The sequence below is a fragment of the Podarcis vaucheri genome (assembly GCF_965113315.1).
Source record: "Podarcis vaucheri genome assembly, chromosome: 6".
NCBI classification, from domain to species: Eukaryota; Metazoa; Chordata; class Lepidosauria; order Squamata; family Lacertidae; genus Podarcis; species Podarcis vaucheri.
This window is the reverse complement of record NC_138764.1, coordinates 40,063,333-40,090,128: the sequence shown is the minus strand read 5'-3', so window position 1 is coordinate 40,090,128 and position 26,796 is coordinate 40,063,333. Positions and strand designations below refer to the sequence as shown.

The window sequence follows — 26,796 nt, the reverse complement described above, 5'->3', positions numbered from 1 at the left end:
ATTTGCAAACTTTAAACAAAGGTCTGATTTTCAAACTTTAAACAAAGAAAGTATGACCCAAAGCAAATGTGGAAGCTAATACTGCTTGTCCTTAATATTATTCCACAGAGAAGTGTGTCAATCCGTCAAAAGAGCAGAAACAAGTTATCATGTATGTAAGATTCCTTATGCAAATACCAGCCATAGCCAATCAGACAACTGATATGATCTGAATGATCATGTAAGAATTTCAGGAATGGGGAAACAAAATCAAACAAACTGTTCCCCAAAATTCAAGCTTTGATGGCAGCAGGATAAAGAATGATTTAAAGAAATCTGTGTATTTAGGAGCTCACAATTTTAGGATGCCTTGTATTTTTGTTCTCTAACCTAAGTCTAACCCCTGCCAGTTTTATTGTCAATCTGCTTGAAAATTAGAGGGAATGACCATCTTCAATTGATTTTTAGAATGCAAAAATTTAAAGACCCAAATAAAATCAGAAATGTTCTGCCTGTCAATGCCTGAAGCAGTAGGAAGGAAAATGGGGAAAAAAGAATACAAGCAGTAAATAATGTGCTGATTTTATTATGGGTTTCAAATTAAATACTATTATCAGTGAGTCATTGCTGACAAGTAAAGATATACCAACTGCTGCACCATTCAGCTAGCAAGCTCAACAACTTATATCTATGGTTGTAATTCTTAACCATCAATATCCCTCTTCACATTTCAAAGATGACTGCCCGAAGAAGTTAAGCTCAAATAGAAGCCATTTCTGAAATAGATGGGACTCAAGAGGGAAGTCAGGCTATGATTGCCAAGTAGAGAGTCAGGAAGTTGTCACACTACGTGATGAGATAACTTATTAGATAACATACTCAATTATGTATGATGCATAATTATGCTCTCACCTCCATGTATGCAGAGGAAATCATTATTTGAAATAGGTCCCGGTTCTGCAAAAGTCCTGAATTTGTTCAACCACTGTCTGGAAATATAAAACTGGAGGAGGCTTGGTTCCATTATATTAAGGCTTGATACCTTCTGTCTCTCTCTTTTAGCTTCTTCATTGCTTTTTCTATTACAATAATGAAAAGAAGTAATACTGAGAACATTAAGTAACATCAATAATCATTATTATATCCATATGAGATTATTTCAATTTGTGTGAAATAAAATGCAAGTTTATACACTATGCTAATTGTAAGTCACTGGAAAATCTGCCAATAAAATAAAGTGCAGTGTTTGAAATATGGATGTGTTCCAAGTAAAAAATATTTAGGATATAGTAACTGGAAATATGAATACCCTAACAAGGTAGCACATATTTATATTTTTCTGTGCACATCAGAAGCATACGTAACTCCTGAGTTTTATTTTATTAGAAGGAATTGATCTGCACACATTACCGGTACAGATGTCAATTAAGTACAGTTACAATTAATTTGAAAATTTGCCCCCCAGATTATCAGAATCTATGTACTTGAGGTCAACATCTAGGTCTAATGCTTGCAACACATAACAGTTTCCCTAATAACATGTTTAGCTCTTTACATAATTTGCCTACTGTTTATTTGTTAAGAGGTTAAATTTATTGTCCCATTTATTAGAATGTCTTTGCTCTTTAGACTGGAAGAGTAGTTCCCTCTCTCCCTAGCCCTATTCACATTTCAATAAAAGCTCAGCTGCAGGAGCTCATAAATTTCAAGCTACTACAGTGAATCCCTTTGTCTTCCAGCTTTCAGCTGCTGAACTGTGAAGTGTTCCTTCTACTGCAGTTGAATTCTATCTGACTCCAGAATCCATCCTACATACATTCTCCTATGAATTTAAATGAGGAAACATCAGCTATTAATTCAAAGTGAACTATGCACAGTGTCCAGTTTCACTGTGGCAACCTACCTGTGAATTTTCATCAAATATATTACAATTTATTTGAAATGAAATAAATAATATTCTGGTTTTAAGTCAATTTAAGTTACTTTCTAATTTTGCAATAAAAATGCATGGCTGTCAAAACAATATTTCCAGAGATGTTAGAATCTGTGGTCCTAGAGAATATTGGACTACTAATCCCATCATCCCTAACTACTGCCCAAGCTGGCTGAAGATAATGGGAACTGGAGTCCAAAAATATCTGGAGGGCCACAAATTCCCAGTTCCTATTATAAATAAATACTACAGAAGACAAGAGGTCTCTACTTTTACATGGATTGATGTTGGGGCCACGGTTCAGTATGTTTCAAGAATATTGTATTGTAAAAAATGCTTGGGGGGGGGTAGGAAAAATTAAGTCAGCAGAAAGGCCCAGACAAAGAAGCAGAATGAGTTGAAAAACATGAAAACTGTGGGAAAATACACTACCTCACTGCAAAGTAGCATCTTAAAAGAAGTCACGCTTTCTGTATTGGCCCACAATTACAGCTGATCAGAAACTCTAACCATTGGAAAGTATTATCCAGCTCTCTGGAATACTCTCCTGAAACTCATGCAGGCAAGAGTTAACAGCTAATATGATCAATTACCATGCATTGGGTACTAACAAGAACTTTACTCAAGACAGTATTTCAAATCCTTGTCCCTTGTTTTCTCACCTGTAGAAGAGAACATAAGCTTCTGCATTTTGAACTGTTGATTCGGTGACTTCTGTGACACTCTGATCATCAAACTCATACCATCGATTATTTAAGTTGTTCCGGCAATAAGCTATATAATGTCCATCTAAATTCAAGAACAGTTAAGATAATTTTTTGTCAAAGTACTGTAAGGCAATCCGAAACTAAAACATATTAACACAACTATTTGATTCCACCAGTTGCATAATATGGATCCAGAAAGAGAATATATACTATATATACTTACTGATGGCAGTTCCATGGTGACAGATTACTGATAAGAGATCATACATCACTATTTGAGTTGGACTGTCTTTGGCAAGAAAAGGTTGAAGATCAAGTCCTTCCAAGGGAAAGGATACATGAGTCCCAATTTTTGTGGAAAACATAAGGTCATGCCTGAATCTTTTGAGATGAATGCACAATATCTATAAAGAAGGGTAGACACTCATTCAAAAACTGATGCTTCACAACTTAATACTAATATAAAAGGCAAGCATTTTACTACTGCTACCTTGTTATTAAATTTATTGCGTTCTGTCCTGCCTTCTCATTTTTTATTTTTTTTTACAAAAAAGGGATGTTCCATGGGCCACTTTACATAATGCTACCAAAGATTTGTGTCTAGTTCGGTGAATAAGGACATTTTCCTGCACAGATGTACACTTTTGTAGAAAAAACTCCCTATGTAACTGGTTATAATGGAAGATTATGGGTTGTATCCAATGTCATCTATGTGGAAGTAGAATGAACTTCTGCTTGCACTATGGAACTTCACCTTCCTCTCCTCTCCCACGCAGCCTACTACATGCCCTCAAAATCTGCTGGATGGTTGATGGACGCTTTGGAGCAGATTTTTGGGTGCACAGAGGCAGCCACAGATGCTTTGTAAAAAAATGTAATGAGTGCCATGCAGTTGCGTCCATGTGCCTGAGGAACTGATATACACTTGTGCAATGGGCTGGAGGATGCTCCAGATCTGAGTACATGCAGGGGGGTGGGGGAGGGAGAGTACAGGAAAGCCCATTGTACAAGTGGATATCTGATCACACGTCATCAGCTTTTAGTCATTTGTGTAGGTGCATCACCATTTTTAATATCTTCATCTGAGTAAGTGTGGAAACGTGACTAGATAAAAGCATCTTTTGGGAAGCCAGAATGCAGCTTTCACACTATATTCACAACTATCTATTATGGAAAAAACAACACTATTATTAAAAAAAATGGAATACCTCAGGAAAGTGTTGAACTTTGCAGAATTTTACTCCGTTTCTTAACCTAAAGCAAATTTAGTAAAGTTGTAAAAAAGTATCCAATGCAAACATTTAAAATAATGACGTTTTAAATACTGTACAATACCCTGGATATTTCAAAATTGCTAACTAGAAAAAGGGCTATCATCTTCAAAAGAAATCACAAGGCTGGAAGTGATCAGAAATTAATTAGATCTTATTTTCACAGACACAAGGCATAAGTCATAGGTATGATCAATTTGTACATCATAAGCAATCATTCCTTCTTGGCAACCGATGTAGTCAGCATATATCAGAAAAGGCAACATGGGTCTCCTGTTTATTAATACAAAAAACATGCAGCAAATGCACACTCAGAGGAACATTAAGCATAGCTGTGGAAGGAGAAGTCACAGTATGCCCTCAACTAGCCTCTCTGAAGGGTACTCAAGTTTTACTCAGAGAAGACATACTGAAACTATTATGATTAGGTTAGATCCATTAATTTTAAAGGTCTCCTTTGAGTAAAACTTTGTACTGAGAAAAAATGGGGAGGACATTGTATTTGACTGCAGGCCCAGAATCAAAGTAGGCTGATGACACCAGTCCTCTGAACAAAATGCCTGTTATTTTTTTGCTAGTATCAGCTAATTAAAAACCACAAATTAGCCCCTTGTAGAAGCCAAAGGTACTGTCACTTATGCAAGGAGGGAATTTGCCAAATTCTGCCATTTTCTCCCAGCTCAGTGGCAGTCCCCCAACACTGCCTTGAAAGGTATTCAAGAGAGTCCCCTGATTCTCATGAGCAACCTCTTATTTTCCTTATTTCTTTATTAAATTTTGATACTGCCTTTTATCCAAGGATCACAGGGTAGTTTACAATATTAAAAGCCCCACGCTGGGCAAATGATTCCTCCACTGCAGGGGGTTGGACTAGATGACCCTCATGATCCCTGCCAACTCTACGATTTTACAATTCTATCTTTGCTTCTGTTTGCAGCCTCTTGCCATATATTTGGTGCTGCACCAATGTCCCTACAACCCTCATGAACCTTGGGCCAGGGGGCAGAAGAGAACTGAAAGGAAGCCTAGAAAATCTTTCTGTATAGTTCAAAGCATCTGTGCACTTATGGACATAGGGAGATGCTGTATGCCAGGCATGTCCAACAAGTACGGTGTGATCTATGATCCAATATAAAAACTGGCAGTGATCTACCACCCAGGGATGGGTGCAGGGTGGGTGGGCATGCACCACCGGCTGCTTCTCCCAAAGTGGCAGGAATGGGAGCAGGGTGGATGGGCGAGTGTTGGCTGCTTACGCCGAGGGGGCAGGGATGGGTGCAGGGTGGGTGGGCGATGCTGATCCTGCCTTCTCCCCCTTCCTCCCTCCACCCCCGGTCAAAGAGAGCCACTCAGGTGATTTCAATGCCAATCCTGCCTTCTTCCCCCCCCCCCGCCTCCCTCCACCCCTGCGCAGGCGATGCTGTTGCTGGTCCTGATCCCGCCTTGCCTCATCAGAGACCTGGCTCCTTCTCGCCTCCCTCCTCCCCCACAGCACATCTCTCTCTCTCTCCTCAAACCAGCTGGGCTACGGAGCTCTTTCATGCCCGGCTTTGGAACTGTTGTCTTTCTATCTATTGAGGAGCATGCTGTACTCCAGCTGCCTTAGGCCCGCGATCGACCCAGATCAACCTTCAGGTGTCTTCTAAAAGTTTTATAGTTCTTTATCTCCTTGACATCTGATCAGCAGGCAGATGTCTTATACACCTTGTCAAAATCCTTGTGCGAGGAGTGCAGAAGTGATGGGAAAGGGAGAGGCAACTTTTCCTGCACTCTGCCTTTACTTGCAAAATGCCTTTTCCCACTTCCATCTTTCTGAAAAGAAAGAGGTACTTTGGATACTCAGGCTGTGTTTTGTAGGCAAAGGCAATGGAGACTTTCACTGCAAAACAAGATTTGGGGGAAGTGGGAGGAAGGGGAAGTCCCACTGTATCTGCTGCTGCAATTCTGGCTCTCATCCAACAGCTTTTAAAGTAACCACATATATCAAATTATAAGAATTTAAGAGCAGGCCACTTACTTTTTACACTTTTCACAACTGTACATATTGTCACCTGCAGACATTGCGGGAAGGAAAGCACAACCATTATTCTAAAAACATATTCCCACCACAGCCTGCACTGAGCTTTTCTGATTTTGAAAGGCACTAAGTATTCAAGACATTCTAGCATCAGGAATACATGCACTACATGGACTTTCACTTACTAGATATCCGCCCAGATAGCTTAAAAATATTTTTGTTAATAAATTGTAATATTGGGCAATAGGAAGCTGCATTATAGTGAGTCTGACTACTGATCCATCAAGGTCTGTACTACAAAGGCAGACCCTCTCCTAACCCTACTTGAAGATGCTAGGGATTGAATCAGGGATTTTCTGCATTCAAAGCAGATGTCCTACCAATGAGCCACAGCCCTTCCCATCAATAAAAATGAGATTATTTTAAATTAAAGGGATAAAATTTCTACACTGGCTAATTTGAACCTTTGCTCTGTTGAATATATTGTCAACTGATGGTTCCGTAACAGTGTAAAAGGGAACCTTTTCTAGACCTTTTAAATGTGAAAATAGGTACAAAAAGTAAGAGGTATGGTGGCCATATTTAGTAAGACATGTGAAAAATATGAATTTCTTACCTTTCAGTTCATCTCTAGCAAAAAAGGCAGCAAGACAATCTTGTAAGGTTACTGTTGGACCCCAAAACCAGCTAGGAACACATGAGACAACAAACCTGAAACATCATTGACAAAAAAAACAGCAAATGTTCTGCCAGTACAGCAGAAACATCAGTTTAAAATGTTCAAGCAATGCAAAGAAACAAACCTTTTGAAGTATTCCATGAAAAAGGCTATCCAGCCCTGAGGAGCATATGCTTCACCACAAGAGCCTGCCTTGATAAGAGAGGTCTGATGACTTGCCGAATGCAGCTTAGCAAGGTCTTCCTTGCCTGGAATAGGCAATGACAAGTCCTGGAAAGTCTCCAGGGTCACTGACACCTATTGCCAAACCAAAGGGAAGATGATTAGGCTAACACCACCTTCTTTTTAATTGACCCAATAAAATTCTATATTTTAAATTATCAACATTAAATTCCACTTGTGGCTAATTACAGTGCTTTGCTCCAATAATACCACTAGATGGCAAACTACAGGTAACTTACAACCTTCACGCATATAACTTGTGCACATTCAGCTTTACGTACTTGGCAATTAAAAAAAAAACTTTAAAAGGGAGCGGACTTCCAGGAAAAAAGACTTTGGCATTCCCATTCATAACCCAATGTGTTTTGAGTATACACAATTTTGGTTTTAGGCACTATGCCTGGAATGTAACCCCAAAGTAAGTTGAGAATTGCCTGGATGCACCCACTGTAAAGTACTACAGTACTATGTGAACATGAAAATTAACAGTAGCTGCTTGGGACTAAACTAAGCTGAAAAAGCTATTAAGAACAGGAAACAGACTGGCCTAAAACTATGAGGAAATCCGAACTAGAATAATCCAGGAACTGTTTGCATATTTCAAGTGGATGAATAAATATATTCATGCTTCATTTTTAACAACGTCTTTTACCATATAAGGGAAGAAAACTTACACAAGTACTAACGCTGTATGTAGCAACATTTATTTTATCCCTTCACTTACCCGGTCACATGTTAGACATTGTACTGAACTTATGATAGTCCCATCAAATATGTCAGAAATAACACTTCTGAATTTTTTGTGTTTCTTCTTTTTGGGGGAACATATGGTTGGAACTAAAAAGAAAAAGAAAAGAAAATTAAAATCAGGACAGAGTTGAAGTACAGTAACTTTTTATTCTACTCTTCTTCTGGTCTCTGTGGCACAACGGGTCAGTGAATCTGGCTGTTAACCAGAAGGTTGGTGGTTCAAGCCCACCCAGGGATGGCTGTGGGCAGCAGTTCTGCATTGCAGAGGTTTGGAGTAGATGACCCTTGGTGCCCCTTCTAACTCTACAATTCTATGATTCTAAGAATACCAGACCTATAGTTAATTCTCCCTTTCTATTACTATTTTTGAGAACTCCACTACCAAACATTCAGAAAAATAACTTTAAGAGCAGAAGATATCTGAAGGCAGCCCTGTTTAGGGAAGCTTTTAATGTTTGACGGACTACTGTATTTTAATATTTTGTTGGATGCCACCCAGAGTGGCTCGGGAAACCCAGCCAGATGGGTGGGGTATAAATGATAAATTTATTTGTTGTTGTTGTTGTTGTTGTATTATTTTTAATAAACAGTGAGCCGAAAAGCAAATCCACTTTATTACAAAACATTGCTTATTGAGCTGGCTAGGGTAGCAGATTTTTTAATATAATTCTACAAGGGGAGATGGCAGTGTTCACACAAAACATACGTTAAGTACATTTCACATTAACATGGGGTCTTTGGCACAAGACCTCACTGCTCCCATGCCACAAATCTGCATGACAGATGGTGATAAGAACACAGCCAACTCTTCGACTATACAAAATGCAACTTCTAGACAGGGCTGTCCCACAAAAATTATATCTAATAAGGAAATTTGGTATAGACAACAAATGACTTAAGGGTTCTATTATGGTTTCTGCAAGCCTTCTGGCTTTGACCAAATCACTGGATCTTTCAGATTTGATGCGAGACAAAGGTCTTGCCTTGTACATGCAGCAAAATATGATAGCAGAACGGACTGCACTACTTCAGACTGCAGGTTGGAGATAAACCTTTTTAAGTGTTCCTCCATGTAAACACACCCTGAAAGTAGAAAACTAACAGATTCAGGGGAAAGATTCAGACCTAGCCCTCTCCTGCTGTGCTAGTTTTCTAGTTTTCAAAGACACTTAAAATAAATTCAGAATGTGATTCTGCACCTGTAGCCTGAACTGGCATAGTCCATTCTATCACCTCAGCCACTAAACCCTCTGCCACTAAATTCTCACCTCATTCTGCTGCATGTACAGACCCAGACAAAGACAGCTTCGCATGCAGTGTCCACAGCACAATCCAGAGAGACTGTATGTGGCACTATCCCTACTACTATGTATGTGTCAGAAGAAGAAAACTCCTGTGTGTCAGGCAATGGAGATATAAATGTGCAAAAGCATCTTATGAAACAAAATAAAAGACAGTTTAAATACAAACTAGAAGAGAATTTTCTTAACTAGCTTTTAAAAGAACTGGCTACATGAAAGTATGAAAAAGAAACGAAGCAGATGAAGGAATAAAATGTGACTGGAAAACAATAGGATATTTTAAGCTGCTCTGACATATTTGCCAAAATGATGCAACTCCCCAGAGACATGCAGTAAATAAATAGAGGCTTTGGTGCTGGTGTATGGTCCCTAGACAGAAATCTTGTGCTTGCCGTTTATGTTATTGTCTTAGCATTTTGTTGATGGAATGAGATACCCAAAACCCTCAAAATAGTATGGGGCATGGGAACAAATAGAGTTTTTAATGTCCAGTCTCACTGCTGACACCCACCAGACCACAGTGTAATACTGAAAGACCAAAATTCATTTCCAATATGAATTGATGAAAGGGGGTGGGTGAATCAAGCAACTTAATGTTGTTATTTAAATCATTTAAAAGTGTTAGGACCAATACAGGAGAAAAGCACCAAGTAACATTAGGGAATGCTATACCTTTTTTGTTCAAGGGTCCCAGTCCAGACCAGAAAGTACCTGATTTGGGAGGGCTGGTTGATAAACGTGCATTCCCATCTTTTGAAGGAAAACTTTGTGGCATAGACACATCATTCATATGGACATCATTGATATAGTCTGTAAAACACATTTTAGCCAAATAAGTATTACAAAATTAAAATGAACCAAGAGGATGGAGTTAAAAATTAACTTTATCTGCCCAGAGTCCTATTTGTTATTAAGTTTAAGAAGCAGAGTCACAATGCCCTTCAAAAGAAAAAGAAAAAAACCTGGAATCATGAGCAGGGTAGAAAATGAACCACGGAAGAATGGAAAAGGATATGAACCAAAACTGCCACAATGGAAAAATTAAGCAAATGAAAAATTAGAAGTTGCAAAGGAAAATAGAGCAGGGACGAGTGAAGGAAGAGGGAGACTATGGAAAGATTGTTTAGAAACTACAAAAAGTGTGTATTTTGCCACATCCAAGACATCATTCAGCTCAAATGTTTTATCCCATACAGACAAGAGCAGCAGCTTTCATACTGGCTAAAATGTCTAGCGTCAACCAGGTATTTCAGCAATATTGCCATGGGGTCTTCACATTCTTTAATCTTAACTTAGAGAAAATGCATAGCTTCTGCTGTGAAAAATGCACATACATGTAAGTTTGCAATTTCAGTTTGCAAAGAAAAGCTCATCTAATTACACGAACAACTTTCCATTTCTGCCAACGTGGGGGTAGAAACTGTCAAGTAAATGAGCAAACACTCATTTCCCTAATACACAAATGATCACATACACACACCACTCCATTCCAGCCCCTTCTCATGGCAAGTGGTTTACTTCACTCTTAAAGTGCACTTATCCTTAAACTGAAACAACCATGTTGCTATCACTCGACAGAGAAACGTGAGAAAGCAGTGAAAGCACATGTCACTCCTGGAACAGAGCTGGAAGCAACTTCTTCCAACCACTGTGGTCAACTAGCAACTGTTCTGGAAGCCCAAGAGACCTTGGGAGTGCCTTCAACCAGCTTTGGCTGGTATACTAGCTGCAGTATCTGGATAGCATGGTGACTGCAGCCCCTGCACTGGTAACTTCAAGACTGCATTACTGCAATGTGCTCTATATGGGTCTGCCCTTGGGAAGAGCTACCGAGTGCAGAATGAAGCAGCTAATATCCCAACCCAAACACTGAGCTCCAGTTCAAAATTTTGTCATTTTATGCAAACACCAAACACATTTTATTAATTTTACCTGGAGGAGTACTGTTAGTTCCTTTGTGTTACAGAGGCCCAACTGCTCTCAACCAATGTCAAGCACTTAAGTATCTTCAGCAGGCATCCTTGCTTTTAACTTTCAGGCACCTCCTGAAGACTTTGCTATGCCGACAGGCCTATCCTGTTGTTTACTATTTTTTTTCCCTAGTAGGCAATCATTTTAATCATTGTTCTGTTCTGCTTTCAACGTTTTTAATATTCTTATATTTCCGTACACCAACCTGATATTTTAGCAGAAGGCAGTACAGAAACACTTACATAAATAAATAAGGGAAAACCAGAGTAACTATCACTTGCTTTTGTTGCTGGTAGAATTCAGACTAGTGCCTCCCCAAAGTCTTGTACTATCTGTTCTATTACAGAGTGACAGAACTTGGCCATTTTAATATGAAATTGCGGCAACCCATCCTAATAACAGCTGATCATACAAAAACAAATGGTTTATATCCACTGCTGCCAAGTCAACAACAAATTCAAAAATATTCTATCCTGTAAGAGCTACAAACGAGATCAAAATCAGTAAAATAACATTGTAGCATGTAGTTAGGTGGAATTGAATTTTGTAACAGATGTGACCAAACTATTACCCGACACTTTTTCTAATTAATAGCCATACAATCACCTGAGTATCTGCTGTGTATTTGCACCTTCACTGTTTCCTGATTGTTCAAAAATTCAGCCGTTTCAAAGAAATTGTATATGTCTTTTTCTATGTCTTCCACAGAGCTTGCTTTGTTCATCTTGGTACACAAGGATTTCTCTTTCTGATTGTCTTTGGATGCATTTTCATCATCCTGAATTAACATTGTGTCCTCTGCTTGGTCCTCTGCCACAGATTTTGACCAAGCCTCATTTTCTACCTTATCAGTATTATTGCATGATTGAAAGTCTACATCCGATTGACTCTTCTCTTCTTCCATGCTCTCTTCATTTGCTGGGATACTATCCTCTACTGCAATAACAGGCTCTTTTAACTCTTCATGTAGTAAATCCATCAAACAACGCAAAAATTCCTGTGCATCCTGAAATTTAAAATGGTAGGTACAGCATTGTGCTTTATTCAGATGAGTACTCCAATGGTGCTAGCCATTCAATAATGCTAAAAACAACTTTCAATCAGCTCTTTGGGTTTACAGCAGTGATTCCAAATCCCACAAACCCCGGATCACTTGAAAATTGCTGATGGTCTTGGCAGACCAATTAATGATTTTTCTGCCTGTTGTAGCAAATGTAATGCATTATGCTACATGCTGTATTACTTTTATTTTTATTGCTTCTTCTTCTTATATTTTATTTTATGACAAAATAAAAGCTCCTAGTTCCCTATTGTGGTCTGTAGCTGGATTTAAACTGTTCTAAATTTTCACATTACACTTTATGGGTTGTATCCAACGTTGCACCTGCAGAATTCTGCTTGTGCAATGAGACTTCCTGTTCCTCTCTCCACATAGCTCCAAAGTCTGCTCTGGAAACTCCTCTGGAGCAGATTCTGAGAGTGTGTGATGGGCAACAGGGGAGATGAGAGGAAGTTCCATTGCTCATGCAGACATCTGCTGCAGTAGCAGAACAGCGACGTTGGATATGACTGTGTAATTTTGGACCTAGACAGAATTTTATCAACTACTCTTATTCATAAATCAAGAAGGGGGAAAAACAGCATGGATTGTAAACATCATCCAGCAGCTAGCCAAGAACCCAAAGTGAAATGTATTATTTTACAATTTCCATTTCTTTGAACCTTGCAACTTTACTAAATAAAATTTCCCTGTAGTATGCATAGAGGAAGCCTTAAGAAAAGCTTACCTGCTGAGAATAGCCTCGAAATGTTGGATTAACTGTTTTAATTCCTTGAAACAAATTTGTGGGGACAACTGCTCCAGGTCTGGAAGAAAAAAATATTTAAGTGCATTTACAACTTTTCAAATGGTTGAAATGTTTCAGTTTACTAGTACAGTATTCAAATTGCAATAGTTTTTAAACCAACAAATCAAAATGTCAAGAGGTTTCTAAAACTGCCTTTGGATACAAAATCTGAATTTCATCTCTCAGCATCCTATGACATTATAGGCCTATTCTCACCTTTCTTGATTCTGTGATTGATTGGGTACACTGTTTGGGGTAGTATTGATGTCTCAATATGCCTTTCATGCATCATGAAATATTCATTTCATGCATCCTTTCTTATTCCTTTCACACAAGACTGTACTCACTCATGTGTACATCTAATTCTGTACCATACACATGACTTAAGAACAATCTAAGATAGACACAAAATCTTGCTTGCTTGCCACTGTCTTTTATTTTTTGAGTCAAACTATACCAAAGTAAACAATAAGAATTCTGTCAAGGAAATTGTGAGTTTCAATTAGAGGCATCTTTTTAGTTACTGCTGAAAGCACCTTGTCTGACTTCATCAGATCAATTCTTATTTTATTATACAAGAGCTGCTTAAAATTCTACAACCCAGGTAATCCATAATCTTTATGGATATTTATTGTTTCAATAGGTGATGCCCCAAACTAAAGACAGAAAAAAATTACAATGCACTCAAATTACGACCCATTTCAAACAGAGATCCTACATTATTCAATAACTAAGCCAAATTCATACGAACATGCTAATTGCTTACAGTAGGCCTTCCATTCAGGTGCTTGATTAATGTTATATTATCGTAATTATAATTATTGTGGGATAATTTACATGTCATAACCTACTATGGAACTGTAAGATTTTCATTGGGAAGATGACTTCAAGTGTGTGCATATTATGAAAAATACAGTTTTACTTCATATGTTTTCTGCTAAACAATCATTGAAACTCTAAGATTTTATGTAGTTCACTAATTACAAAATGTTCTACTGAAAATATATTTGTGAGAAGCTGATTTAGAAAAATTATGCCAGTACAGAAGTAGCACAATACCTGCTTTTATGCCAGAGTTCTGTCATCAGTTTGTAATAACTTCTACAGATGGCTGGTTTCTTATCAGTACGAGCTAAACTCCCACAGTCAAGGAAAAACTGGGTTAATGGTGGGCTGGCAAGAAAGGGAAAAAGACCATTAGTTTTTTGAGACCGTGCTAAATATGTCAGTATTACTTCAACCCCAGTTATATGGTACAGCTATGCTCCTTTCTAGATAAGCTCCATTTTTCTAGTAAGAGACACTTTGATTCCATGATAGGGCTGATACCATCTTGCACCTTCAGCATCTGATTGCAACAGTAACAGATCTGTTTAATAATATACTAATAAAATGAGATGCAGTGTAACAAAATGACCACATGGCTTCTACACCAATAAATATTGAAGAAAAAATAAAAGCCTTTTATAAACTTTGGGTTTTAATCCTTTTCTTTACATTCATATCACCAAGAAATTGGATACCCTTGAGTTAGCACAGAAAATCAGTGAAAACAGGAAAAGAGTCCTGCATTTCATAGGCTAGTTAAATAACTATGAGACGATCTGTAAAGTGAAAACTCATATTAATTTAACTTATGAGTTTGGGGGCCTTATGAAAGGGCATATGATCAGGACGTGCCTCCTGCAAGTTCTATAGGCCATATAACTCACATAGTAATATTTATGCTATAACCTCTACCCTACACAGCTTCTTGCTGATCTGGAATTTCTAACAACTGAAAAGCACACTGCCCTACAAAGAGGACTGTCTTTCTTACCAATTTGAAAGAGCTTGTAAAGCTGCATTCATGTAACAAGTGTTTCCAATATTTTTCAAGCCTGTCAGACCTGCAAATAATGAAAAACTGCTAAGCAAGCAAAAAAAAGGTTACAATATGTGTAGTAGGCAGTTTCTCACAAAGATTTAAAAGCAACATTTTAGCCTGTATATATACATAGTAGCTCAGAACTCAATGAGAGATATCCAAAATCAGTCATACTAAGCTAGATCTATTGAAATCAACAGACACAAGCCAATTAATTTCAGTGGGTCTACTCTGGGTATGGCTTATTTGGCTATCACCCAATGAGACAACATCTGTGAAATTCAACTCCTACTCACTGCTCTTATAAATTGAATAAAAATGTCTCCTCATTTCTCCTCACATTCTTATCTTGTCACCACAGATCTAAGCAAATTCTTGCATTCCCTCCAAGACACTTAAAAGGTAAAGGGACCCCTGACCATTAGGTCCAGTCGTGGACGACTCTGGGGTTGCGGCGCTCATCTCGCTTTATTGGCTGAGGGAGCCGGCCTACAGCTTCTGGGTCATGTGGCCAGCATGACTAAGCTGCTTCTGGCGAACCAGAGCAGTGCACGGAAACCTTCCTGCCAGAGCGGTACCTATTTATCTACTTGCACTTCATGCTTTCGAACTGCTAGGTTGGCAGGAGCAGGGACCGAGCAACGAGAGCTCACCCCATCGTGGGGATTCGAACCACCGACCTTTTGATCAGCAAGCCCTAGGCTCAGTGGTTTAACCCACAGCGCCACCCGCGTCTCTCCAAGACCCTTAGAAACGTCCAATTTCTCTCTCAACCCAGCTCCCTAGCTGAACACTTACATTTCAACAGACAAAGCTTATTATCCAAATAGGTAACTAATTAGGGTCAGAAAACTGAGATGTAGGGGGTAGATGGGACCTATAAAACAATTGTGTGAAAGAAGAACATAAAAGCATACATGAAACCACTGGTAAGATAAAATTTCATTGAAATTGTGAATATGGTACTAACAATTTGTGTCAACTAACAATATTTTGGTGAACTTTTCAGTTATATTACCTCTTGCCTTGAATTCATCCTCTTCATCTACTTGTACATCAAGGTCATCAAATGTTGCAATTAGAGGAATTTTCAGTGTAGGGATACTAGGTAACCTAATATCCTTTGGGAAAGATCAAGATACAAAGCATGAGAAGCCTTGTGTTGCTCCTGCAAATCTTACTTTTCTTTGGGTATCATTTAAAATCAGTCTATGAACATTATTTATTTCAAGTTCTAAAGCATGTTTTACGCTGAAAGCCAATAGTTTACTGACATGTATATGTTACAACTTTTTGAAATAACTTATCCAAGAGCATAGGTTTCTTATAGGAAGATAAGAAATATGAATGTTCCGAGGGCTAGTTGCTGAGATCACAAGTGGGGAGAGTGCTGATAAACTCAGGTCCTGCTCAAGGGCTATAGCCATCTGGTTGACCACTGCAGTATCACTTAATGAAAGCAACCATATTCAATTTTACTTTAAAAATTAATAGTTGTTATGAACGTCAGTATATTAAGGACACATTTTCATAATTCTTAAATGAAGTTTCCCAGCTGAGCTTGAGTTCTATTTCTCAAGGTAGCGCTCTATGCTATATGGCAAAGCACTTTCAAAACTCAGGGGAATTTCAAAAGCAATTTGTACTGTGTTCAATTTTTTAAAAAGTCAGAAATCCCACTGGGTATGAGCTGTGCCTAGAGCATGCTTGAAGTGGCTCGTTGGATCCCCATGAGTGATGCAACTGACCACTTTATGAGTGATCATAAAGTATTTAAATATGCACATATTACACTACCAGTTTTCAAAATTAAAACACAGTTTAACAGTGTAATCCTATAAATGTTTACGCAAAAGTAAATCCCACAATTCAAAAGATCTTACTCCCTAGCAAACACACATAGGACTGAACCCTAATAAGCATTTATAAAGAACTCTGAAGTTTTTGAACCTCTTGAATATAGATTCTAAAATTAATTGAGCCTTTGGCATGGCTCACATGATGTGATAAGCCAAACCACAAACAAAGCTTGGCTACAGCTCGTGGTTAATGAAGAGAGAGCTTAACTATGGACCTGAGTTTGGATGACACACTAAGACTAAGCCTATCTTTGCTTAAATCAATGCAGGAGCAAAATGGAACTGTAGAAGAGCAAAGTGGTTACAAACTGCTCTGCAAAAGCCTGCATGTTTGTGTAGTCGCAGTAAACCATATTTGGCTTACACTGCCATGCAAACCAATGTAAAATCATCAAGAATTTAGGACTCTAAAGATGCTAAAGCAAAATTGCTGTACTACAAGCTTTGTTAAGAGCTTTCTTAAACATTTATTTAAATAATCTATTGAATGTTTATGTGAAGAAGACTAAAAACCTGATTTCTTAATTGAAACATCTTATAAACCATACATAAACAGCAAAAAAATCAATTTAAAATCCCAGATAAAATCCCAGATAGTGAACTTGCCTAATTACCTGTATGATGTGAGACAGTCGAACATTTTGCATTGAAGAATGAGACTTCAGTTTTCTATCAAGAAACACTTCTTTGCTACATGCATAACACCAGACACGTAATGTGGTAAGGTTAACTGTTAGACAGTGATTTGTTTCCTGGAAAACAAATGCAGCTACTAAATCTTTTTAATACAGTAAGACCAACTGTGAAGGAATTGGGTCTTGCTTGTATGGACTGTTGCATTTTACTTGTATGGAAATGCATATCTTTCTAGGCTTGGTTTAAACGTAATGTTTGCACAGACTGTTATAGGAATAACTAGCTACAGCCTAACATTCTAAACTTAGGGCAATGAAAACTCCATTGTATACATGAGAGGCTGCACATCCATCACCTGCTGGCAGGAAAATAAAAAGCTCCAAACTGCCTTGAAACTGTATCCCAAAGGGGCTTATGATTGACGAGCGGAGTTTATATACAGTGGTGCCTCGCAAGACGAAATTAATTTGTTCCGCGAGTTTTGTCGTCTTGCAATTTTTTTCGTCTTGCGAAGCACGGTGTCGGGAAAGTTTTGGAAAAGCTTCAAAAATCACCAAAGTCTTTAAAAACCTCAAAAAAGGCTACCACACCGCGTTCTATGAGTTGCTCCTCGAAGTCAAGTCACAACTGTATTAACGGTGTTAAGAAAAAGGAAACAAACTTGCAAGACGTTTCCGTCTTGCGAAGCAAGCCCATAGGGAAAATCGTCTTGCGAAGCAGCTCAAAAAACAAAAAACCCTTTCGTCTAGCGAGTTTTTTGTCTTGCGAGGCATTCGTCTTGCGAGGTACCACTGTATAGGAATACGCAGCTGAGAAGTGGTGGCACCTGGAAAAAATGGGGTGAGGGCACAGAAGAGACAAAATATATTTCTAGGTGGGCAAGAAAGAAAAATAACAGCAATAACAGCTATTCAGGTATGGAGCAGGGGGGAGTGGGGGGGAGCTCATCCCCCTCCCCTGTGCTGCCTATGCAACTGGGAGGCAATGAGTTCAAGGTGGAACTCCACATGATACAGAAAAAGGGAAAAGTGTTTCCTGGGCTCCATGGAGACCACTTCAGCTCTTAACAGCAGAATGGTAAAAGAATGTGGTTGTGCTAGTTCTTCACGTTAAAGGTGTTTTGCAACTGCATGCTTCCTCTCCATATCAACTTTCTTCCTTAAAATGAAACCCAAATACATTTGGGAAATACATTTTACTTAGAACAATGCCTTTGGAATTTATTCACAAACAAAATAGTATCCACAACTATTTTCAACAAAAATTATGAACCAAAACATCATTTTAAACTCCAAAACTTGCTATTTACCCTGGTATAAAATACTAGCTGTTGCGTCACATTTTCCTACACCAACTGCCAATAAATGTAAAAATAAGGTTATCATGAACAATACAGTTAAATGCTGGAATCTAAATTATGTATTCAGCCATTAAAGGTTCTGCTTATTGAACAAGACATCATTGTTCATATTTGCCAAAATTAAGCAATTATTTATTTTAAATTAAATCTAACCTCCCTGTTTATCAACCATCCATATAAGTAATCTCTGCACACCAGAAAGATTTACAAGTTATAGATGAGTTAACTTATCAAAACACTGAAGTATTTTTACATACATACCTCTGAATGTATAGTACTGTGATCTATATGAGATTCTCCACAACCAACATATGAGCATCTATTCTGTCAAACAAAACAGAATCATTAACAAAATGCAAAATATAGTAATGTAGTTGGCACATAATTCAGTCCTCAGCAGGAGCAATTCACAGTATGATACAAATGAGGCGGTACTTTATATTATCAGCTCAAGAGTAATTATCCCACTTCACCAAGAATGCTTCTTCTAAAACTTAGGGCAATGGAATATCGCCAAAAGCAGTTTTTGATGAGGCATGATGAGTTGCTGTTGAAACTATTAATGTAAAAAGGTACACAAAAGGGCTCCCTAGATTGGATTCAATCAACATAGTAAGTCAGTATCAAAACTCTACTTGACGTTAATAATTCTACAGTGCAACCTTTCAGGCTAATTTCAATTCCCAGGTAAACATCTTTTACTGAGACTTGCATAAATAATTACCCATAGCTGCAAGAAATATAATTCAGAGCTGTAATGCTAAGTGTATCAATACTATTGACCAATAAGTGTTGCAGAGGTAACCACTGCTGGACTGCAGCCTAAAATAACTTCAATTCAAATGGAAAGCTAAGGATTTGGAAGCAGAGTAAGATATTTAAACGCACAAACTGAAGCAACTTTTCCTTTATAACAGTGGTTTTCAATCAGTGTTGCCATGGCACCCTGGGGTGCCTTGAATGGTCAGGGGTGCCACGGGCAACACTAGCCTCTGTCCCTCTTTCCTCTGATGCCCTCTTGCATCTCTGCCTCCCAAAGGCTTGCACAGTTGTTTGTTGCAGCAGCCCTGGCTACAAGCTCCCAAGTGAATGGTGCCTCTGGGGCTGGCCAGGGGGTGCTTCCCAGGCCCCAGTGGGGCAGTGGGAAGAGGCACCTCTCTTCTGGGGGGTGACACCCCAGAGACCAGGGACGGCTGCTGCAGCTGCCCAGAGGATTTCCAAGGAGAGGGGAGAAGAGAGGAGGCTGAGGAACACTCCACAAGGTGTTCAAAAAGGGTGAGGGGCTGCTGGCTCTTCAGGTAAGGGGTGATGTAATAGGGCTCCTGAGCTCCAAGGGGTGCAGCAGAAATAATGTAGTTGGTCAAGGGAGCTGTGGACCCAAAAAGGTTCAAAACCTCTGCTTTATAAGAATGAAGTGTTGCATCCAATGCGGTCACCCAGCTGTTGGTAAGGCTTCCCTTAGTGGAACAGGGAAGAAAGCTATTTTCACACACACGCTGCCTCTCCCAAACCTCCTCTGAAGGGTTCCCCAACTCTTAGGAACAGATTTAGTCGGGGTGGGAGGCTGCATGGAGGAGGATAAATCACTAAAAAGTGCTTCTTCCCCTTCTGCTGATGAAGGCTTATTGTCAGCTGAGTGGTGACATTAGATACAACCAAAAACAAAAATTAGATATTGTGCAGCATATCTAGTCAATAATGTAGCAACTGTAGCTATTTTTCCTTCATATAATGTCTTAAATAAGGTTAAATAAGATGCTTATTGCAACAACTAGAACACCATCAAGATGGATTGTATAACCTACATTATGAAACCTTTATTATTATGCAGACCACAGAGCTCTAAAGGTTTTCAGTGCAAGAAAGTCTAGAATTACAAGAGCTAGTGCAATGGCATGGCTTGCTTTCTCAAGCCCTTACAAATCATTTTCATTCAATTTGGTAGATCTACAAGCAGTTCAAACAAGAAAATGTACATAATTATGGCAATGCTTTGTAGATTACAAAAACAGTGAACATGATTAGTAATTAGGCATTTTAAAATAAATTCAGCACACTAGAAATCAACAGCAAGCAGTAGGTTGCTGGGGCTCCTTTCTGAATCTAAAGAAAAGCATCCACACAAAAGGCGGAGACGGTGTCCAGTGACTTAAGTGGCACTTCTTATGCAGGAACAACTACTAAGTTTAATGATTATATGGCAGAAAGCTGGCAACTAACGTATAGCATACCAAACATTTCTGATTAGAATTCTTTCTAAAGTGAAAATAGTAGGTGAGCTTTTACCAAGAACATATATTTATTTAAGTGTTTGTCAGTTTTTTCACCTATCACTCCCATTTTGTCAGCCAACTGCATTCTCCAAAAAGGGATTTTATTTTTTAAAAACAGCATTTTTATTTAACAAAATGCAAAATATTATATACAGTGTCCCAGCCAAAATTATCTTTGAAACATGCTTTTCTCAAAAGGGCATGCATGGAGGTTGTTTAGCATACTTGCTCAATTATGGTATTCAGTGTGAACTGCAAGTTTAGGGTAGAATTGAAATCCAACATGGGATTCTGTGGCCAGAACACTGGACTTGAACTCACAATTGCTGAGTTCAAAGCACAGCCCAACTGTAGTTTCAAAGGTGGCCTTTGTTAGGGGAACAACCTATAACTCACAAGGACACACTGCAGAGGACACTTGAAGAATCCACTCCACAAACACAGTTCCCACTACCATCCAGCCAAGCCTAGTGGCAGGTGAATACTGCTCTCGCCATTGAATTATTAGTTTTAAACTTAAGGTTCTATAAAAAACCTCTTTCCTGTTGCATATAATAAATGGAATTTCATCTTACCTCTAAGCATGCCCAAAGATTTGGTCCTTTCACTTTACAGTCCTGGCAAGTGCCCTATTAAAAGCAGAGAGTGATGTGGTTAGTTAATAAAATTTGTCAGAGAGGAGCAAAAGGGCAAAAAGCCCTATTCTCATATTATAAAGTCATCTGTTCATTACTTCAGAGAATCTGCAAGTTTTATATATTTACTCACACAAAAATTCTGTTTCTACAAAATCAGCTGCTGTTCCACATCTTTGGTGCCACTGATACAGGTTACTCTCTATGACCCCTGCTCTATATCCATATAAAAAGGACTATAGAAAGCATGCTCAAAAGTAAACACAACTAAGTTACCGGTAGTTGGGACCTAGTCACAGGAAAGTGTATAGGACTACAATTTAAAAATAGAATGTTTAAGCCTGCATTACATGTCTCCCAATCTTAAACTCTTTATCTGTTTGTTTTGTACCACAGAAAAACTTTAATAAAAAATAATTAAAAAAAAACATTTTTAGCAACTGCTTCAAAATCCCATGTCCACTTAGGCACATAAATATATGATACCTAAACTCCTACCTAAATAGATTAGCTTAAAAGGCTTCTTCCTGTGGTCATTCATTTAATGATTATGCTAGCCACCCTGCCTGTTGTAACAATTAGCACAAAAACGTATTGCACAATTCAAGGCGAAGATCATTAATTCAAAAATAAGTCCATGTTAATCCATCAAGGAATGTACTCAGCAGAAACTCACATGTGATTTGTGTATTAAGTCTTCCTTGGTTATTTCACCAACAGACTCCAAATGCGAACAATCATTGCTTAGTGCTGACATTTTAATAGTGGTCTCTTCCAAATTCAGGTTGTATCTACATCTTGAGAGAGAAACATAGTGATTGTACTGTGAGACGTCTGTGCAACTGATAGCATGCAAAAAGGCTTTAGTAAAGGCAAAACCACATTCACTATGACTTATGCTAACATTAAAAAATGAATGTGAAATAACAAAACAAAATACAGTGGTACCTTGGTTTACAAACTTAATCCGTTCCGAAAGTCCGTTCTTAAACCGAAACCATTCTTAAACCGAGGCGTGCTTTCCTTAATGAGCCCTTCCGCCGCTAGTGCCCTTCCACTGTTTGGATTCCGTTCTTAGACCGAGGTAAAGTTCTCAAACCAGGACACTATTTCCGGTTTTGCGGAGTTTGTAAACCAAATCGTTCTTAAACCGAGGTACCACTGTATTGAGGGAAGTGGTACTGGTGATATCCAGATTACTGATAGGAACATACTTATAAGAACATAAGAAAAGCCTGTTGAGTCAGGCCACTGGCTCATCTAGTCCAGCGTCCTGCTCTCACAGTGGCCAAGAAGATGCTTATGGGAAGTCTGAAAGCAAGGACTGAGTGTAGGTCCTATTCTAATTTACACTAAAACCAATAGGTGGTATCCAAGTTGTGCTCCTCCAATGAAGGGAGGCATCCAGCAGTGGAATGGGGTGGGAGGCAATTTTTGGTAATTTATTTTATCCCAAACAGCCGTTGGTGTGACTGTCACAATCTAATCCAGAAACTCTCCTAACCCTCTGGAGCAGATTGGGGGGATGGAAAAGACAGACTCACTCAAAATTGCCTCTGCTGACAGATATATTCTGACAGTAGAGGGAGACCAACTGGATACAACCCAGTTCAATCCCTGCTTCCCTAAATAGACCAAAGGATTATTTCATAACTTCCTGCTATACACCATGGCATCTAATATAATTCTGAAAGACGTGTTTAATGATGCAAAGGCTGATATTAAAAATTCATTTGAAACAGGGTGTCACATTGTGAAGGGTATCGTAAAAGGTGCTGAGTTAACCAGTGTATATTTAATAGATTAAAACATCCAAATGCCAAATAATCACAGAAGCTAGTTTTCAAATTATTTGAGAAAACAGCAAATATTTGTTATTTCTTTAACAAAGGAAAAAATGGTGAAGGAGATTGCAACCCAATCTAAATAATTTAGTGAGCAGAAAGATCAGGTATCAAAAGGAAATTTGACAACTTGCATCCTGAGAACCATAAGAGCTTTGCCCCCTCAAATTATTTCCTACTTACTAGAAATAAACTTTATTTAGACTGCTGTATGACAACCTACATATGTAAGTATGCTGTATGTTACATGAAGCCTCCCAACAATTGTAATTTATTATTTTCATCATATAAACAGCATCTGCCCAGGATATAAAACAGAAGATGTAGAGCATAAATTATTGTAGTTATGGTCGTGATACATAATTTCTCTCTTCCAAGCTCACAATGATAAAGATCTATAATTTTTTTGTATGTTTACAATGGGTTGCAAACATATACCCTTGACACAGAAACTATTATCAATAATGGTCTCTTTTACTTCATAATACTGTTGTTTCTGGATTATTCTTAATAACATTCTATGAAATTGTCTCTTGGCAATTTCACAAACTCAGAGATCTTCAACTCCTAATTACTATTAAAATGCTAACCGTCTGTTATGTTTAACACCCAATAACCCATCTGTTGTTCTCTTGACATTTTTGGACTAACAGAATATATAATTTCATCTTTTCCAAATATATGTCCTCTTAATGAGAAAGAGAGAGTGCACATATGCATTCAGTTTTTTGTGTATCATTTTCAGATTTTAAAAATATATATCCATTGTATTCAGCAAAAAATCCAATGCACAGTATGTTCAGAGGTGTTCATAAGGAATGATTTCATTATCTCATATTAATATTCCTTTTGTTTTACAAAACTGCAGTTAAAAACTCAGAAGAAAAACTAGGAAGGATCAACTATAATTTATTTCCTTCTGAGGACATTTATCCAAGCTGATTTCTTCCTACTCTCTTTCTCCAAAAAGAGCTCACTCATATAAAATAGAGTTTGCATTAAATTCTACAAATGCCTCAATAACAACAATATTTATTCCAAGGGCTTATGTATATAACATTAAGAGGAAACAGAAGTTTCTTAAATATAATCTGCTTCATGCTGTCTGAGTCCTCCCTTTACATCCTTTAAGAATATTAAAAGAAAGAATTGGCTATCCCGCAGCATATTCTGCAGATTGATCTTTTTGCAGCAGAACTGCTGTCCCTGCACTACTGCAAACTGCAGTGGAGTTTGTCAACCATGCTTTCTCTCTATGATGCTCTGCAGCACAGAATAGATGTCCCAATTATTTATTAAATGCAGTATCTGAACTATAAGGTCAGGTACAGTATGATATATGAGAAAAAGTATCACTCCTTTCTCTTTTCCTCTCCTCTCCACCCCAACACAAACACACATTTTCTTAATGGCCCTTAAATAGTAATGTCACATTTTTCCTAATTTGCCCCTTCTTCCAGATTATAATGTTCCCTAGGGCATAACAGCACATATTATGTCAAGACTGCCTAGCTCTATAAAAAGAGAACGGAAGCCTACATTTTGCTTTTGTTTTTAAGTTTTGCTCCAACAAAGTATCTATTTTAAGGCACGCCAGCACTTTTGAGCGTCACAAATCGAATATCAATAGCAACATTATAACCCTTAAAAAGAAAACTACTTATATCTGGATCTAACACACAGGCATAGCTTTTATTCACTTTCCAAGGTGGGAGAAATACCTGGGTGCTGGTTAGTTTGGAAGTCACTTTCTGTGACCTGGAAGCCCCTTTCTCCCTTACTACAGCTATACAGGGTTAGAGGGGTCATTCATATAATTGTAGAGTTGGAAGGGACCCCAAGGGTCATCTAGTACAACCCTCTGCAATAAAGGAATCTTAACTTGAGCATCCATGACAGATGCCCTTCCAAGCTCTGCTTAAAAACCTCCAGGGAAGAACAGTCCACCATCTCTTGTGGGAGTATGTTCCACTGTCAAACAGGCTCTGCTGTCAGAAAGTTCTTCCTGATGTTTAGTCGAAACCTCCTTTCTTGTAACTTGAAGCCATTAGTTCAAGCCCTACCCTCGGGAGCAGGAGAAAACAAACTTTTTCCATCTTCCGTGTGCTGGCCTTTTCGATATTTGAAGATGGCTATCAGATCTCCTCTCGGCCTCCTCTTTACCTGGCTAACATACCAAATTCCCTCCACTGATTCTCATAAGGCTTGACTTCCACACCCTCAATCACCTTGGCCAGCCTCCTCTGCACACATTCCAGCTTGTCAACATCCTTCTTAAATTGTGGTGCCCAGAACGGGACACAATATTCCTGACCGATGCAGAACAGAGAGGCAATATGACTTCCCTGGATCAAGACACTATGCTTCTGTTGATACAGCCTAGGATAGCATTGACATTTTGTTCTCGAAAGGACCCCTCTGTACATGCTCGCGTGCCATTCCTTCATTTTTCACTCCCTTAAGATCCAAGACTTTATTTCAGACTCAAAACCTGCTGGCAGTGGGAAAAAAATTCCAGGACCAATCCTTGGCTTACAGCTAAGGAGTGTGCAGGTGTGTGATGTTAATAAAAAAATCGAGGCTACTGAAAGAAAACAAGAAAGAAAGAAAGAAAGAAAGAGGGATGGGGAATCAACATATCTCGAAAATGGGACTTCAGTTCTCCACCACCTCCAACAGGGGTGGAAGCATCGATAAACCGACGGAGAGGCCCCAGTCCTCAAGACTGCAATCCTATACGCTCAGGTGAAATAAACCCCACTCAACCGAATGGGGTTTACTTCTTCAGGAAGGTTAAAAGACCTGGTTCTTCCGCGAAAGCAGCCCCGGCGGATGGATACCGCCTTCCAGGCCAACTTGCGAGGCCGCTTTCCTCGCATCCCAACGCCCATTGCCGCCCTCCGGCTTCATTATAACGGCCGCAGCGCCCTCGCCCTTTTCTCCTCACCTGCCTCCCACACGGCCAACCTCGCCAAGAGATGGAGGTCCAAGAGAGGCAGGCGCCGCCGCCGCCGCCTTCCGCTTCTTCCCGCCTCTCTCTCTTACTGGGCCGCAGCCTTCCGCACCGCTCCAAGCCGGGCTGTCACTCGCAATGGGCCCCGTACCAAGATGGCAGCGCTCGCTTTCGCTGGTGTGGAGAGATGGCTGAGGAGGAGGAGGAGGAGAAAAAGGAGGAGCGATGTTGCCCTAAACAAAGAGGGCGGCGGTCGACTCACCTTCTTTTGCGCGTGCGCGCCTTCAAGAGCACGCTGTTCGTTAAAGGTGGGTGGGGAGATAAGGACCATAGAGATAAGAAGGGAGGGGAAAGGGATGAGTGGGTTTTTGCGGTGGGAAGTGGACGTTCCGAACTGCTTTGTCCTTTTGAATGTTGTGGAGAAAATTCGAACAGGGCTTGACGCCTGAGGTGTGGCGAAAACACGTGGTTCTGTTTAGGCAAAGATTTGTGGGGAAGGTGCGTCCTGGTTTCTTCGTGTGTGTTTTTTCTTCCCTTTGACCTCGGAAAGAGGTTGCTGCCCGTTTTCCTTCTCGGCAAACTAATGGGCCATAGACGTAAAAAAATTCTAATATTAATTCTCTTCCCACACCGCACACACAAAATTGTTATAGGTGTGTGGGTGCTAAATGCCTGAGCTTAGTGATTGTTAT

The 26,796-nt window shown here is 39.0% G+C and overlaps 2 protein-coding genes across 6 annotated transcripts in view; one reads left to right on the top strand and one right to left on the bottom strand.

The window, feature by feature from the left end:
* The window catches only part of USP33 (ubiquitin specific peptidase 33), a 31,997-nt gene extending 5,741 nt beyond the window's left edge, over window positions 1-26,256 (bottom strand). The window contains exons 1-19 of one of the 5 annotated variants that reach the window (XM_082227245.1): window positions 26,099-26,256; window positions 21,984-22,104; window positions 21,248-21,301; window positions 18,661-18,723; window positions 17,018-17,155; window positions 15,563-15,665; window positions 14,497-14,566; window positions 13,737-13,850; window positions 12,618-12,696; window positions 11,437-11,836; window positions 9,571-9,669; window positions 7,533-7,645; window positions 6,711-6,883; window positions 6,524-6,618; window positions 5,908-5,941; window positions 3,828-3,873; window positions 2,843-3,023; window positions 2,575-2,701; window positions 892-1,058 (exon numbers count right to left, since the gene is read on the bottom strand). In XM_082227245.1, coding sequence (XP_082083371.1) covers window positions 892-1,058; window positions 2,575-2,701; window positions 2,843-3,023; window positions 3,828-3,873; window positions 5,908-5,941; window positions 6,524-6,618; window positions 6,711-6,883; window positions 7,533-7,645; window positions 9,571-9,669; window positions 11,437-11,836; window positions 12,618-12,696; window positions 13,737-13,850; window positions 14,497-14,566; window positions 15,563-15,665; window positions 17,018-17,155; window positions 18,661-18,723; window positions 21,248-21,301; window positions 21,984-22,064 — 2,137 coding nt within the window. In that variant the 5' untranslated portion in view covers window positions 22,065-22,104; window positions 26,099-26,256. Of the gene's footprint in view, window positions 1-891; window positions 1,059-2,574; window positions 2,702-2,842; window positions 3,024-3,827; window positions 3,874-5,907; window positions 5,942-6,523; window positions 6,619-6,710; window positions 6,884-7,532; window positions 7,646-9,531; window positions 9,670-11,436; window positions 11,837-12,617; window positions 12,697-13,736; window positions 13,851-14,496; window positions 14,567-15,562; window positions 15,666-17,017; window positions 17,156-18,660; window positions 18,724-21,247; window positions 21,302-21,983; window positions 22,105-26,098 lie in introns of those variants that run through there. The other 4 variants (XM_082227243.1, XM_082227244.1, XM_082227246.1 and 1 more) reach the window with 4 other exon arrangements.
* Window positions 26,257-26,313: 57 nt separating this feature from the next.
* The window catches only part of MIGA1 (mitoguardin 1), a 39,511-nt gene continuing 39,028 nt past the window's right edge, over window positions 26,314-26,796 (top strand). The window contains exon 1 of the mRNA XM_082227283.1: window positions 26,314-26,412. The gene's annotated coding sequence lies outside the window, so the exon portion shown is untranslated. The remainder of the gene's footprint in view (window positions 26,413-26,796) is intronic.